A 12,987-nucleotide genomic window follows, 5' to 3' on the forward strand; every position below is an offset into this window, starting at 1 on the left:
CATTCCATATTTCCGGAATATAAACTGTTCACCACTATTCATTCTTCTTTGAATTTACGTAATTACATATTCTCTTGAGATTAATCAAGGATAGTTTATTAAAGAAATAACATTGGGTCACCGCAGTTCAGGCATTTTGAATCTTGTATCAATGACGAGGGTAGGCACGTAATTTCCTGATAGGAAAGATGACGTGCTTCGCCATCTCATTAGCCAAACAGAATTAAGAATCACCATCAACGGCAGTATGAGCCTTCCATAACATTTAATTCGAACCTTCGAAGGTAAAAAATAATTATAGTAATTGCGTGGAGTTGTAGACCATTTTTCTGCAGGAAAGAATGACTAAATTATTTTTTTTTTTATCTCCATTTGGTTGAATAAAGATTTCATATTAAAGTCTCCGTTGTTCACCCTTAATCTCTTACTGAAAGTAACGTAACGTTTTATTATACGCCGCATCATTGTCATGTAGAACTCATGTGGGGTTTAGTAAATGCGAGATGGATGGGACGCAAGATGTCAAAGATATCGGCCAATGAAATACGGTACTAGAACAGCTCAGGTATCTGATTGGTCAATATTGGAGTTTGGAAATAATTAATTTTGGTCATGATGGCAAAATAATTAACCGTGAAGAATAAAAGACGCGTATTTGATACGTGATTTGTTTTTTTGTTCATTGAAAACTGGTATTTTCAGGTACAAAGGTGCTAAAGAATTAAATTATCAAATGGTGGGTTCAATCCGCTACTTTCTTTAGCGTGGGCAGTGTTTTGAGTGTGTTGACAACTTATTTAAATAATCGAATATCATATAGTTATGACATTACATTAAACACACATGATGGTGTAAAATATAATAATATAACGTGCGTAATTTATTCAAATGTTTTGTAACGCATGAGGGGAAATATTACGTATAACATAATCAAAACTCGATTCGCGTATAGCGTATAATAATAAAACGAATAATCGCGTGGGAAGAAATTAATCCTGACGTAGAGTTGAAAGTATTCGTTAACACACCTATACACAGTCAGAATATCTTCTAATTTTTATTGGAGAACGCCATCGATTTGTTCAAACTATTTCACTGGTGATAGTATCGAAATTGTAAAATTACGGGAGATATTTGAAATATAATGTGATTTACGGTTCATACTAGTGATATAGATGATGTGCAGTAATTAACTTCAGTTCAGTTTCGATTTCAATTCAACTCTCATACCATATTTGATCAAAAACCATTCACGTTCTCTTTTACTACGCACACAGCTTGTGTGAACTTCGATGTGTGACATCACGGTTCATTGTTGGAGGTTTACGTCATTCTTAAGTTGGAATCCACTAAGGAAATCCGATTACATATTACCGTGAATATTAGATTTTCGTATTATTTAGTTTATTTTCTGAGGATAAATTCGATTTTCTACATTATATCAACATTAAAACCATATGCAGTTATATATTTAATCAATCCTACTGAAAGCAGCAGACGCATTTATATTTAAACATGTCAACCTTGCCATGCACGACGTTTTACGGTAGCGCCAACTTCTGGTACTTTCATTAATAACATTTATTTACTGGAAAGTGAAAATCTTAGGACATACGGTGATATTGGACCTAGTGTACTGCGTTACAATTTGTATTTTAACAATAATCAACGTTCATTGATATCGGATAGTAGTCTAATACAAATATACAGTTCATTAATCTGGCAGTATCTAACGACTCGATATTTTACTTTAAATATAACAGTGTATAAATAAGTATGACCAATACCACTACCACTGTGCAGTGAGATTGTTTTTAATACGATTTCCCAAAGCAATTGTTGTGACCGTTTGTTTTTAATTTATAAATTGGAATACAATTACATCAAATGCAGTCGTCATTTGTTACGTTTCTGATGACAGCTGCCACATATTTTCTATATGAGTGGACGTTTATTGATGATACATTACCAAGGTTAGTTTTCGTATATCACTAATTACTATTGGTTATTCTTCTGAAGTTTTCATCCTGTGGCTATCCACTGTTCATTTTATCATCAAACAATCTCACACTCATTTGATACATCTCAATCAGTACACATCTAAAACTTGATATAATTTCTGTGAGTGCATTTTGTCTCAAGAAATTTTGATATTTGTTAGAACTATCAGATTGCACGCAAAGTCAGTCTGATTTTACCTAGATTATTTCAATGTATAAGACCATCGCTGTGGATTAGTTCAAAACAATGAAGTAGGTCGGTAGAATGGTGAATTCTGGTATTAATTCAATTATCAACACATGGTTCTGCTAGTTTAGATTGTCATGGTAGAAACATGAGTAGAATGTATGACATTCGTTTACTTGTATTTTCTGTTCCAGGTAATTTACACTTACGTGATGCTGTTGGTCCCAATTCAGTCGCAGCTGCACGAGATGCTGCATTGCGCTGAAAAATGTTGTAAAATAAGTTCTGTCACTTGTATGATGTTTGGAGAATTTTGCATATTTGTCACAGAACTTGAGCGCTTATGCGAACGAGGGTAAGTAAGTATCAATTTGGCTGAAATGAACCGATACATTGTCGTTTGCCTTACAAAAAAATTGAATGTCAGAATCATAATATGACTGAAACATTGATTCACTTGTCTTGTCTATGAATAATGTATCATTTAACTTATAATTGAATTTAGAGAAATGCCACAATAACGAAATGCCTCAGTTTCTTATTTTTCTTTTTCAACTTTTTTTTTAATATTGATCCATCAGAGTTACAGTATTTGTAGTTTTCATATTTTTGAAGTGATATCACTGTTTGCATGAGATTTTCAAAAATTCTTCTGATGTATCTTATAAAATGGCTCGATAAACAGACTGATACTACCAAGCAAACTTTGTTTGTTTCAGGGAAGAGTATTTAAAGATCTATTATAAATGAACATAACTGTTACAAGGATACTCATATATGTTAATGATGTTGAAACGTGGTGTGCTGTTTTTCATTGAAAAAGGATTTGACATTTGGAAGTACGTTTATAATACTTGAAAAAAGTAACTTTAAAAATTAAGGCTTCCAGTCATGGCGAGCTATTGAGTACTACGTTTTCATATACATGAACCCTTTAAATGCTAAAACCAATTGGAACACCAATTGATTCGATGAGCAATGATCAAATCATAGATCAATTGAGTCATGAATATTAGTTGATGCATAAACACTAGAAAAAATCATTATCTTTTTTTGTCGAATGAGTCGTATGAATTGTTTGTTATACACTATGGTGGAAGTATGACTATCTCAGATAATATGTATTGATCATCTACGTTCTTATCAAATTTGCTGGTTCATTATTGAGCTGTGAGCATTGATGACGTCATCACTTATTTTGAAATAATAAAAATGGAACGCAAAATCTGATCGAAATGTTGAAAAGTCATGACGAGAATCGAAAGTATTTCTACTCCTGGAATTAATTAATAGCAGAATTGAAAATGCTCATAGTGTACACTTGGTACACCTGCGGATAACTGTAATATTGATTTAACAATGCATCATTGATTAGATGTGGAGCTGATAGCATAGCAACTCAATTAATTGAAACAAATTATCTAACTTACAAATTATTGAGTGCTAATTTATTAATTTTTAGTTTTGCGATGTAGGTTGATTAAAATTGGTTGTCATACTTTCACATGCTTACTTATTTAATAAATAACAAGATAATCTTGAACTCTACAGGCAGAATATTGACAATAACGCCAAAGAATCATTCATAAAAGTAGAAAAGGACTTTTTGGTTCTGCTGGTAAATAACAATTTCTTTCAATGCACAGGTATTCAAGTTCACTATTCTGTGATATGTTTGTATTTTTGCTAAAATTTGGTAGTAACACGAGATAAACTGTGCTGCGCAATTAGCCTCATAACAACGTACATATAGGTTCCAGTTACAGCTTATCTAAACTCAATGCTACTTTCGTTTAAGTAATGAACATTTTATTGCATGTAACCTTTGCTTGAAAGCTCAAAGGACTTTTGTCTCATTAATTGACTACAGTTGTTGTTATGCTGAAAAGCTGAAAAATTCTCTGAGCACCTTTACATACTGTTTCTGCTTGCTTGTATATTACTGTATACACGGAAATGGGGTTGATGTAACGATGTAATGTTCTCACCATTATTCTGTTTCAACAAATTTCTACAGTTCAGTCATTTTAAATTTAAATTCCAATGTGAATATTATTAACTAATTGTGAACTAGTTTCATGCGTTCGAATAATGGAATAGGAAATACTGGACACCAACAGTAGAAGAATGCAAGTAGACACAGTAATTATGAGTACATGAAAAGGCTATACACAATGGCAATGTGCATCTGAATTCACCATAATGTGACAGAATCTTATATCAACAATGATTATGAAAACGGTCAATGAACAAATAGAATGAAATAAAATAGCAATTACTTCATTTAAATACGCCATAAGCAATATAAAGATATTGTTTACCAACTGTTACTTGTTGAAAGTTATTAATGAATAAGCAATAGCTTAATGCCATTATTAAACAGCTTACCACATTGCTAACAACTATTTCTTACCTTACAGAGTAACTGTTCCTATGAGCGCCAATCTTTCAGTGTATTGTGATGGAAAGGATACTAATTTTAAAACCAATTCAAGTGAGTAACAATGCTAGTGCCCCATTAAAACAAAGGAAAAAGCTATATTGAAATATCATTAATAATATTACGTTAGGGCCAAGGTTAATATTTCTTACACACATGCTTTTTCAGATTATTGGTGAATATGACCCTTACACTATGTTCTAGATTAAAAGAAAAAAAGGATTAGTTTCTTTAGACCTCCTGTAAACAATTTTTATTCTGATTGCCGATTTATATACTTTATGATAATTTTAAACCACTCAATTGTAATGTAATGAACAACTACTGTACCTAGAAATTACTATTCAAATAATGAAAACGTCACGCTTGTAGCCATTCATGCAGTTAACCGATGATCAAGATCTAATAAAAGGATGCATTTTTAATGCAACCAATTAATTCAACCTACTGTTTTCATAGAAAATGCTAGTTTGCGTCGCTCGATACATGTAATTAAATTCCATTGCTTCTGTCATTAAATGATATTTCAGTTAAAACTTAAATCCCAAACAAAAAAAAAAAACAAATAAAATAAATAATAATGAACTTTGACACAGCTATAATTTGAGTGCAGGCAAAATATTCAAATTTGTGTAATTGCCTGAAAAAAGTTGTTTTCTCATCGGTATCAACAATCTACTTTATTGTTATGTTAATATTAACCTCAGCTGTGTTTTCTTAGAGAGAATGGCATATGAGGTATTTTTGGGTGGATCTTGTAACCCGACGACTTGGAGGTCAGACGTGGCAATACCAACTCTTCAGAGACTTGGAATCACATATTACAACCCTGTAAGTTGCGGATTATTGTTCTTAGTCGATGATGCTATGTCTAGACCAGATCTAGACCTGGTTAGTAATCGAAGTATACAACCATTTTTCCAGCAAGTTTCACAGTGGGGTCCAGAACTCATAGCTCAAGAATATGAAGCTAAACAGACAGCAAGAGTTTTGCTATTCGTTATAGACAACCAGACACGTAACACTGCAGGTATTATAGAAGCAGCTCAATTGGCAGCTACACGGAGTAATTCCTTAATACTTGTTATATATCCTTATCGACCTGGTCAAAGCATTCTTGGAGAAAATGTTTCGATGCAGTGAGTATATTCATTTACATTATTAAGATGAAGGAAAAAAAATTTGGTCTATCTTTACACCGAATTTTAATCTGATTTCAGAGAATATTACGACTTGATGAATGGGCTATTAGTACTTCAGAACCTCGTGGAACGGCAGGGAATCCCAATATTTGAGAATATTTCTACTGCTCTCAATTGTACTTCTAAGGTAACTATTTATGCCCATACCTATATTTTTGTGTCATAAGTCATAAAACTTGTATCTATATAACAAGTGGGATGAGTATATAAACCAATCACATCAACAAAAGCTTTTTGATGGTGCGACATTTCAAACTGATGATTATAAGCATCATCACTTGAGTGTACAAATATTAATCAGGGCTTTCTATAAGTTTCACACAAATTTATTGGCCATGTCTAGACTGTTTAATAATTGAAATTTTTTTGAATAAATTATGTTTGGTGCTTACGGGATAACTCCAAAGCTTGTTGGTTGCAAAAAATGCCTGCTGAACTGCACATCCCTGAAGTTGAACTGTTAAAATCATCCTGGCAAACTAGTAGTTAAGAAGAGAAAAAACCCTGTGTCTTTGATTTGAATTCATAAGTTCGACGGAGCTTCACATTATTTCACTCTCGGAGGCGATGACGAATCCTGCATCCAAAGTATACAATCTTGCCAGGGATTTTAGCACACATCCCCTCGTATTCTCACGCGTATTTTTTGATAAAATGTTAAGAATGTTGATTATGGGTGAGTGAATGCAATTGCTTCAATTAAGTTAGTCGTTGCCAAATGCTTTGTGTCTGAATGCAATAGGTATCAAATATTCCAAGTCAAGTTCAAAGAAGTTACCCAACATTAGAAACTCATTTTACTGTAAATGGCCGTATATTTTTCAAATCTCCGGGTCTTCCGAATACAAATGTAACTAAATTTATCGCGTACTCAGTTGTTTCAGGCTAAACACAATTAATAGTGCGTAATAAGTCCAAAAATTTTTTAGGGAGTGTAGCACAAGCAGCTTGAAAGAATACTATCGGCAAATTGCAAGAAACTATTAACTGATCATCAAAATCCGCTTGGGGGTTTAAGACCTTAGCCGAGTGGTACTTTATTCCTTCAGATTCCATTTCTTTACACTGGTCTCATCTACATACGTAGTCCAAGTTCAGCTCTATTTTTATGATAACGTGCTGTATTTCACCTGGGGTTGCAGGAATAACTCAGCGCAATTACTATCGTTACAGATACTCCGTGATGCTATTAATGTACAGGACTTAAATGTCGAAGATGGAATTAGGCCACTTCGATTGGGAACTGATCTTATGTATGTATCAATCACACACGTGGAATCTGACAAGTTTCAAATTCAGTCAAATTTCTTTCGGGGTTATCAAATAGGTTGTTTTTTTTCTTTTCTTTTTTGTGTTTTGCAACATCGAACAGAATTAAATTTTCTTTTTTGAATCTTGTCATTACCTCCGCTTGTGTCGGTGTGCTTTTTAAAGAATGATTTGATTTCGCGCTGTACATACTGTTTTGCAAAAATTACTAGAGAAAATGACAAAAACAAAAATAGAATTCATCGAGTTATCTTTTTAAAAAGTGAATAATTTCCCTGCTAATTTAGTGAGGTAGTAATTTTTTGATGAACATAATATTATTTTTCAGAAAGTTGAATGAGATATTTAGGTCTATGGATGTTAATAATACTGGAACAGTAAGCTTGGGTGAAGTAAGTATACGTCTTTACTTGATAGTCGGTTGGTATTATAATATGGCCAATGATTTTCAGGCATGGATTGCATTACAATCTACTACAAAGTGTAATGTATCAGTTACAGATTCGCTCAATGCTATACACAATTCAGGTAATATACCTATTTTTAGGCACATTGTAAGATAAAGTTACAAACGTTATAACTGCTTATTTTCATTTTGCATATTGCAAAGAATTTTGCGATTTTTTTACATATCAATATTTCTTATAACTGTAATAGAGCTTTTGCAAGTTTGAAAAAACTTCAGCTTCGAAGTAAATAGTTGAAATTATTCACTAGATTCTTTTAAAAAATTCGTCATCTGATTTCGTCAATAAACTCAACTAATTGCTAATTTCAACATTGCAGATGTATATGAGACATTAATAGAGAATTTTTCGGCGAAAGATGACCCAGCCGAATATCAAATAAATTTTGAACAATTCTGTGCGGTTGCCGCTGAATGGGCTTGGAAATTAAAAAATAACAGCGTTGCCAGTGAAAGTGAGATACCTTCAATTTGGAGTATTTTATATAAGAAGGCTTCAAAGTTTCTCCATAGAGCTTTCATTCACCCTTTTAATATCTTCATAGGTATTTTTACTTGAACAATTTTCTGCTAACTGGTAACCTTCATTTAAGCGATGAGCTGGATTAATTGAATTTGTATTAGTTGAGTTTCGTCCTATTACAATTGTATTTCAGAGTCGAAATATTCCACTATAAATGATCCAATCATTTTGATGCCTCTCCATCCTACGGTCTAAACATGGTCATAGAGTTTTTCATTGAGCGTCAGTACAAAAGCGAGAATTCATCATAGTCGTATTCAAATTTGCAAAATTGAATCCTTTGTTCTTACAAAATCAAAGCCCAGTTGAGAAACAGTTCCAAGTATTTCATATCTTTTTCTATAGTTCAGCCTTAATGTCTGATGTGATTGTGTGTATGAGGAAAAATGCTTTATGTATCTTTTTGTGGTGGAGAAAAACTTACTTGTTAGTTTTGCTTCTATGCAATGTCAAAGATCACAACGGATGTGCATATCAGTACACAAATTTTACTTGATTGCGGGTTTCGTGTACCTGCAATATCGGAGCTTTTGGAGTACGAGGAGTAAATTGTATAGTTTGCCTTGGTTCACACAAGCTTCATTAAACCATTGCTATTAACAAATTGCAAAATTTTAAATTGTCACAATAATTAGTCACTTGACTGGTCTTGTGGCTACATGAAATTCAAATTGGAATTCTTATCGCTGTGAAAATTTGATTCTTCTATAGTATAAATTCATTTTATTTTTTTGAATCTTGCATTGCTTGATATATACAAACAAAAAAGAAATTGGACACGTAGAGAATGAACAGCAATTATTATAAATATAGTGAGGGAAACAAATCTGGTAAGGGCTACTCGATTTGTGACGGTTCATTTTGTTGAATGTGCAATACTATATTTAGAAAACCAATAACTAATACGAATAAACTCTGTTTACAGGCTGGTCAAATGCTTTAATACCAGAGTTGGAAACTCGAGACATATTTATTGGTGTAACTGGAACGGATATATTTTGGTTGAACTCATCAGCTGCACCATTAATTAAGTAAGTATTCTAATGAAATAACACCACTTCAGCAAATCGAAAACTTGAAGATTGAGTAAAAGTTAATCAAGTACTTTGTTGTGTGTTTAGAACAATGGGTTTATCTGTGTATAAAGCAGATTTAAATGAATACGATGTGAGGATATTATCTCAGGAATTACAACATATGAAAGCATCACGTATAATTTTACTAATAGTCCCCCAGCATTCGAGGGGTATAGCTATAATGGCATTGGCAGCTCATTTAATAGGACTCAGCTCAAAACTTGTTTTATGCATTCAGAGTCTTCCTGACGATTGTATAATCTCTGGAGAGAAGGTATACTCCATTGATATATCCAATATACTTCACTCTCACTCTTATCACGAATGCTCATCACGCGTGATACATTGATTTCCTGTGTTTCAGCTAACTCAGCAAGCTATTAAGGATTATAATCGAGGAAGAATGTATTTATCAGACTATGCGACTCGCGAAGGTGTACCTGTATTTCAAACTATTGCTGATGCTTTGCAGCATGCGATACAAGAAATTCAACGTCTTTAATTTTTATATAGCTCTTCAATTCATCAACTAATTTATTTTTTTTTTTTCGTTGAAACCTATTTTTACAGTAACTTAACTTGACAATTTTTGTAATTTTGGTAACTGGTTGAGGATTGATTATGTGTATATATCATTAGTTATTCTAACGACTGTAGAATTTCAAACTGAGAGCAGGTTAATGAAAAGTGAAGATGATTTTGATTAAAATAACATTTTAACTACCTATTTGGCAATCGTAGATAACAAAATCGCGTTCAAATGCTCAGACTTTTATTTAAACATTGGCGGCTCAACATTTACCTTTCAATAATTTTTTTCTTTTTTAATCACGTATTTCTTTCTTTTTTTTTAAATAAAATATAGCAAAGTATTATTATTTTGTATTTAATTTTTGCCTCTCATGCCTTTATTTGTATAACAAATTATAGCAAGATATGACAATCTTAAACACTAACTGATGTACTACTTTACGAGTACTCTATTCAATTTATACACGTATATATCGGAATTGTAAGATTCTGTATTGTTATCACAATCGGAACAATTTATATTATTAAACTCTATTAAAAACATACACTATCGTGTCTAAAACATCTATTGCGATCCCAGAACAGACATGCCTCACCCATTTGGTCGATACTCATCCATCCGCTTTATGGTCTACTTTCGGTATTCCATATGCCCTTTGGATACAGTCAATTTTAATTGTGCAGTACATTTCAGTGTGCAATCACGTTGATCCTTCTTACATCTTGTGGAAACAGCATATCAGATTGCTTGCCATGGAGATGCTGGCAATTACTGCAAATGGGCTTACTGATCTTATCAACGAAGTTCTATCATGATTTGAATTACAGCTCGGTAAGCTATTCGAAAGATGGCGAAGGCTGCAACAATTTCATCCGAGCCGTAGACTGGAACGTACTAGCTCGGTACCGAGTTCCGTCTCTGGTGTTAGGTTCGCATTGAATGAAAAGAGGTGCTGGTTGATGCTTATAAATAGCAATTGGAAATCAGTATGTGTGGTGGTCGCGTTAGTGCCTACTAATAGATGTCCTGAAGTAGTTTAGTTACACTTCAGATACAATTAAAAGTGGAAATAATTTTATTTTGGTAAAGATGGCTGCTCGATACATATTCAAACATGTTCGAACGCCACAGCTTTTACCCCAACTGCACCGCGCTTCGAGTACAATGTCCATGTTTGACATTCAGCACAAATCTCCAATCGTTAGGAAGGTCCCAAACATACCTAAAGCTCACTACGGTGGACGACATACCGTTACTTTGCTTCCAGGCGCCGGTATTGGACCAGAGTTGATGGGTTATGTAAAGGAAGTATTTCGCTATGCAGGTGTCCCAGTTGATTTTGAGGACGTTGACATCGATCCGATGTCTGAAAATAATGATGACCTTGAATACGCAATTACGACAATACGCAGAAATGGCGTAGCATTGAAAGGAAATATAGAAACACGTATGATGGATTCAGGTGTTCCCTCTCGTAATGTTGCCTTGAGGAACGAGCTAGATCTCTACATAAGCGTGCTGCATTGCTTGTCCTACGAGGGTGTTGCTTCCAGACAAAAGGACATGGATATTGTGATAGTCAGGCAAAATACTGAAGGAGAATATGCAATGTTGGAGCACCAGAGCGTTTCGGGTGTTGTTGAAAGTATGAAAGTTATAACAAAATCAAACTCAGAGCGTGTAGCCAAATATGCTTTTGAGTACGCCAAGCGACATGGAAGAAAGAAGGTCACCACTGTCCATAAAGCCAATATCATGAAACTTTCGGACGGGTTGTTTTTAGAGACGGCTAGACAAATGGCTAAAAATTATCCAGAGATACAGCACAACGACATGATTATCGATAACACCTGCATGCAGCTAGTTTCCAATCCACATCAGTTTGATATTATTCTGACGACAAATTTGTATGGTAGCATTGTGTCGAATGTAGTCTGTGGGTTATTGGGAGGAGCTGGTTTGTTAGCTGGAAAAAATTACGGTGATCAGTATGCTATCTTTGAACCTGGTACTCGAAATACTGGAAGTTCAATAGCTGGAAAGAATGTTGCCAACCCAATCGCCATGTTGAATGCTGCAGTTGATATGCTCAGGCATTTAGGCCACAGGCAACACGCTAGTATTATACAATCAGCTATAAATAAGACGATAAATGCAGGAATTCATACTCGTGATCTTGGAGGCACTGCGTCCAGCTCCGAAGTTGTGGAATCCATTATGAAGCATATTAAACAAGGGGTGCATTAAATTTTTATTAACTGCGATCGATCGACCTCCGTGATGTAATTTTACGATGTTTCATAGTAGTGTAAATTCGACTTTATTATTTATAATAATCCATAACACGTATCTCTAGTAAATCATGACTGTTATGCTGTGAGAGTATTATTATTGAACATAAGTCGCTTACACTTTAGGTGTGTACAAAATTATTTTATCTAGACTACAAGCACAAAATATTTACGTATTTATTCATACTCTAATTAGATCAATCACGTGGTATTATGTGAGATTATTCTTGTCTCTGTTATCACTGTCAAAGTGAACTTCGTTTGTCCAAAAATAAATCTTCCTTCGCAGAATTAGGGACAGTTATTTCAATAAGAAATGAATGTGGCAACCAAGCTTACACACTTGTGGAGTTCAGATCTTTACCCATTATTATAAAGACCTTGCTATCTGCCAGCTATGAACCACATACAATGATGCAATTGTAATAGATCTTTTATCCAGTGCAGGCTAATATGCTCAGATTAGAGTGATAAGTCTCATTGGAATAGTACGAATACTCATTCATTGTATGTTCTTATGTAAATTTAAAGAAGTAGAAACTTTTTAATGATCCGTTTGTAGCTGAATTACAGATACGCTGTTTATTGTATAATTTTATTTTAAATAAAGAGGTGCTTTCTATTTTCAATCGTAAAAACCAATTTGTGATCCATTATCAAGATCGGGCGTTCCGTAAATAAAAGGCCAGAGAAAAAATCGTAATTTCGAAAACGATTTGGAAAAATTGTTAAAACATTTGGGAATTTTTTGGAAAATAAATGAGCTTGTATCAAATCTTTATTCTAGAAATGATCTTTCATCCTGATAATTACATTATCCAAAGAATGAATGTTATCACTAAATACATTACAGTGATTTTAGGTTCACGAGTTAGCTGATAAAAATGATGGAATTCTTCGTGTCGCAATGCGGCAGCTGTTGGAAAAAATTCTTAATTTCGAACACCGTATAAATCACGAAAGTAAGTGAAACGAGCCACAGCATTGAGCTGTAAATCGCA

General features: G+C 33.7%; 2 protein-coding genes across 11 annotated transcripts; both read left to right on the forward strand.

Moving 5' to 3' along the window:
• The first annotated feature begins 136 nt into the window (after positions 1 to 136).
• LOC105692120 lies at positions 137 to 10,239 on the forward strand. 10 transcript variants are annotated; one of them, XM_020855844.2, is made up of 13 exons: positions 137 to 284; positions 2,382 to 2,542; positions 4,608 to 4,681; positions 5,349 to 5,458; positions 5,552 to 5,766; positions 5,848 to 5,956; positions 7,003 to 7,082; positions 7,427 to 7,490; positions 7,551 to 7,626; positions 7,885 to 8,109; positions 9,013 to 9,118; positions 9,209 to 9,437; positions 9,528 to 10,239. In XM_020855844.2, the coding sequence occupies exons 2-13, from the start codon at positions 2,400 to 2,402 to the stop codon at positions 9,663 to 9,665; spliced, it is 1,569 nt and encodes a 522-aa protein (XP_020711503.2). In that variant the 5' UTR covers positions 137 to 284; positions 2,382 to 2,399; the 3' UTR covers positions 9,666 to 10,239. The 10 variants fall into 10 exon arrangements, with proteins under 10 accessions (XP_020711503.2, XP_020711502.2, XP_048505755.1 ...); XM_020855843.2 differs by lacking the exon at positions 137 to 284 and adding an exon at positions 325 to 1,973; XM_048649800.1 differs by lacking the exon at positions 137 to 284 and adding an exon at positions 329 to 1,973 and having other exon boundaries at positions 7,885 to 8,019.
• A 344-nt stretch (positions 10,240 to 10,583) lies between these two features.
• Positions 10,584 to 12,615, forward strand: LOC105692125 (isocitrate dehydrogenase [NAD] subunit gamma, mitochondrial). Its single transcript, XM_012411133.4, has one exon. It carries the CDS (start codon positions 10,785 to 10,787, stop codon positions 11,940 to 11,942), a length of 1,158 nt encoding a protein of 385 aa, XP_012266556.1. The 5' UTR covers positions 10,584 to 10,784; the 3' UTR covers positions 11,943 to 12,615.
• The last annotated feature ends 372 nt before the right edge of the window (positions 12,616 to 12,987 follow it).

This window comes from Athalia rosae, chromosome 2, assembly GCF_917208135.1.
Source record: "Athalia rosae chromosome 2, iyAthRosa1.1, whole genome shotgun sequence".
Classification (NCBI taxonomy): domain Eukaryota; kingdom Metazoa; phylum Arthropoda; class Insecta; order Hymenoptera; family Athaliidae; genus Athalia; species Athalia rosae.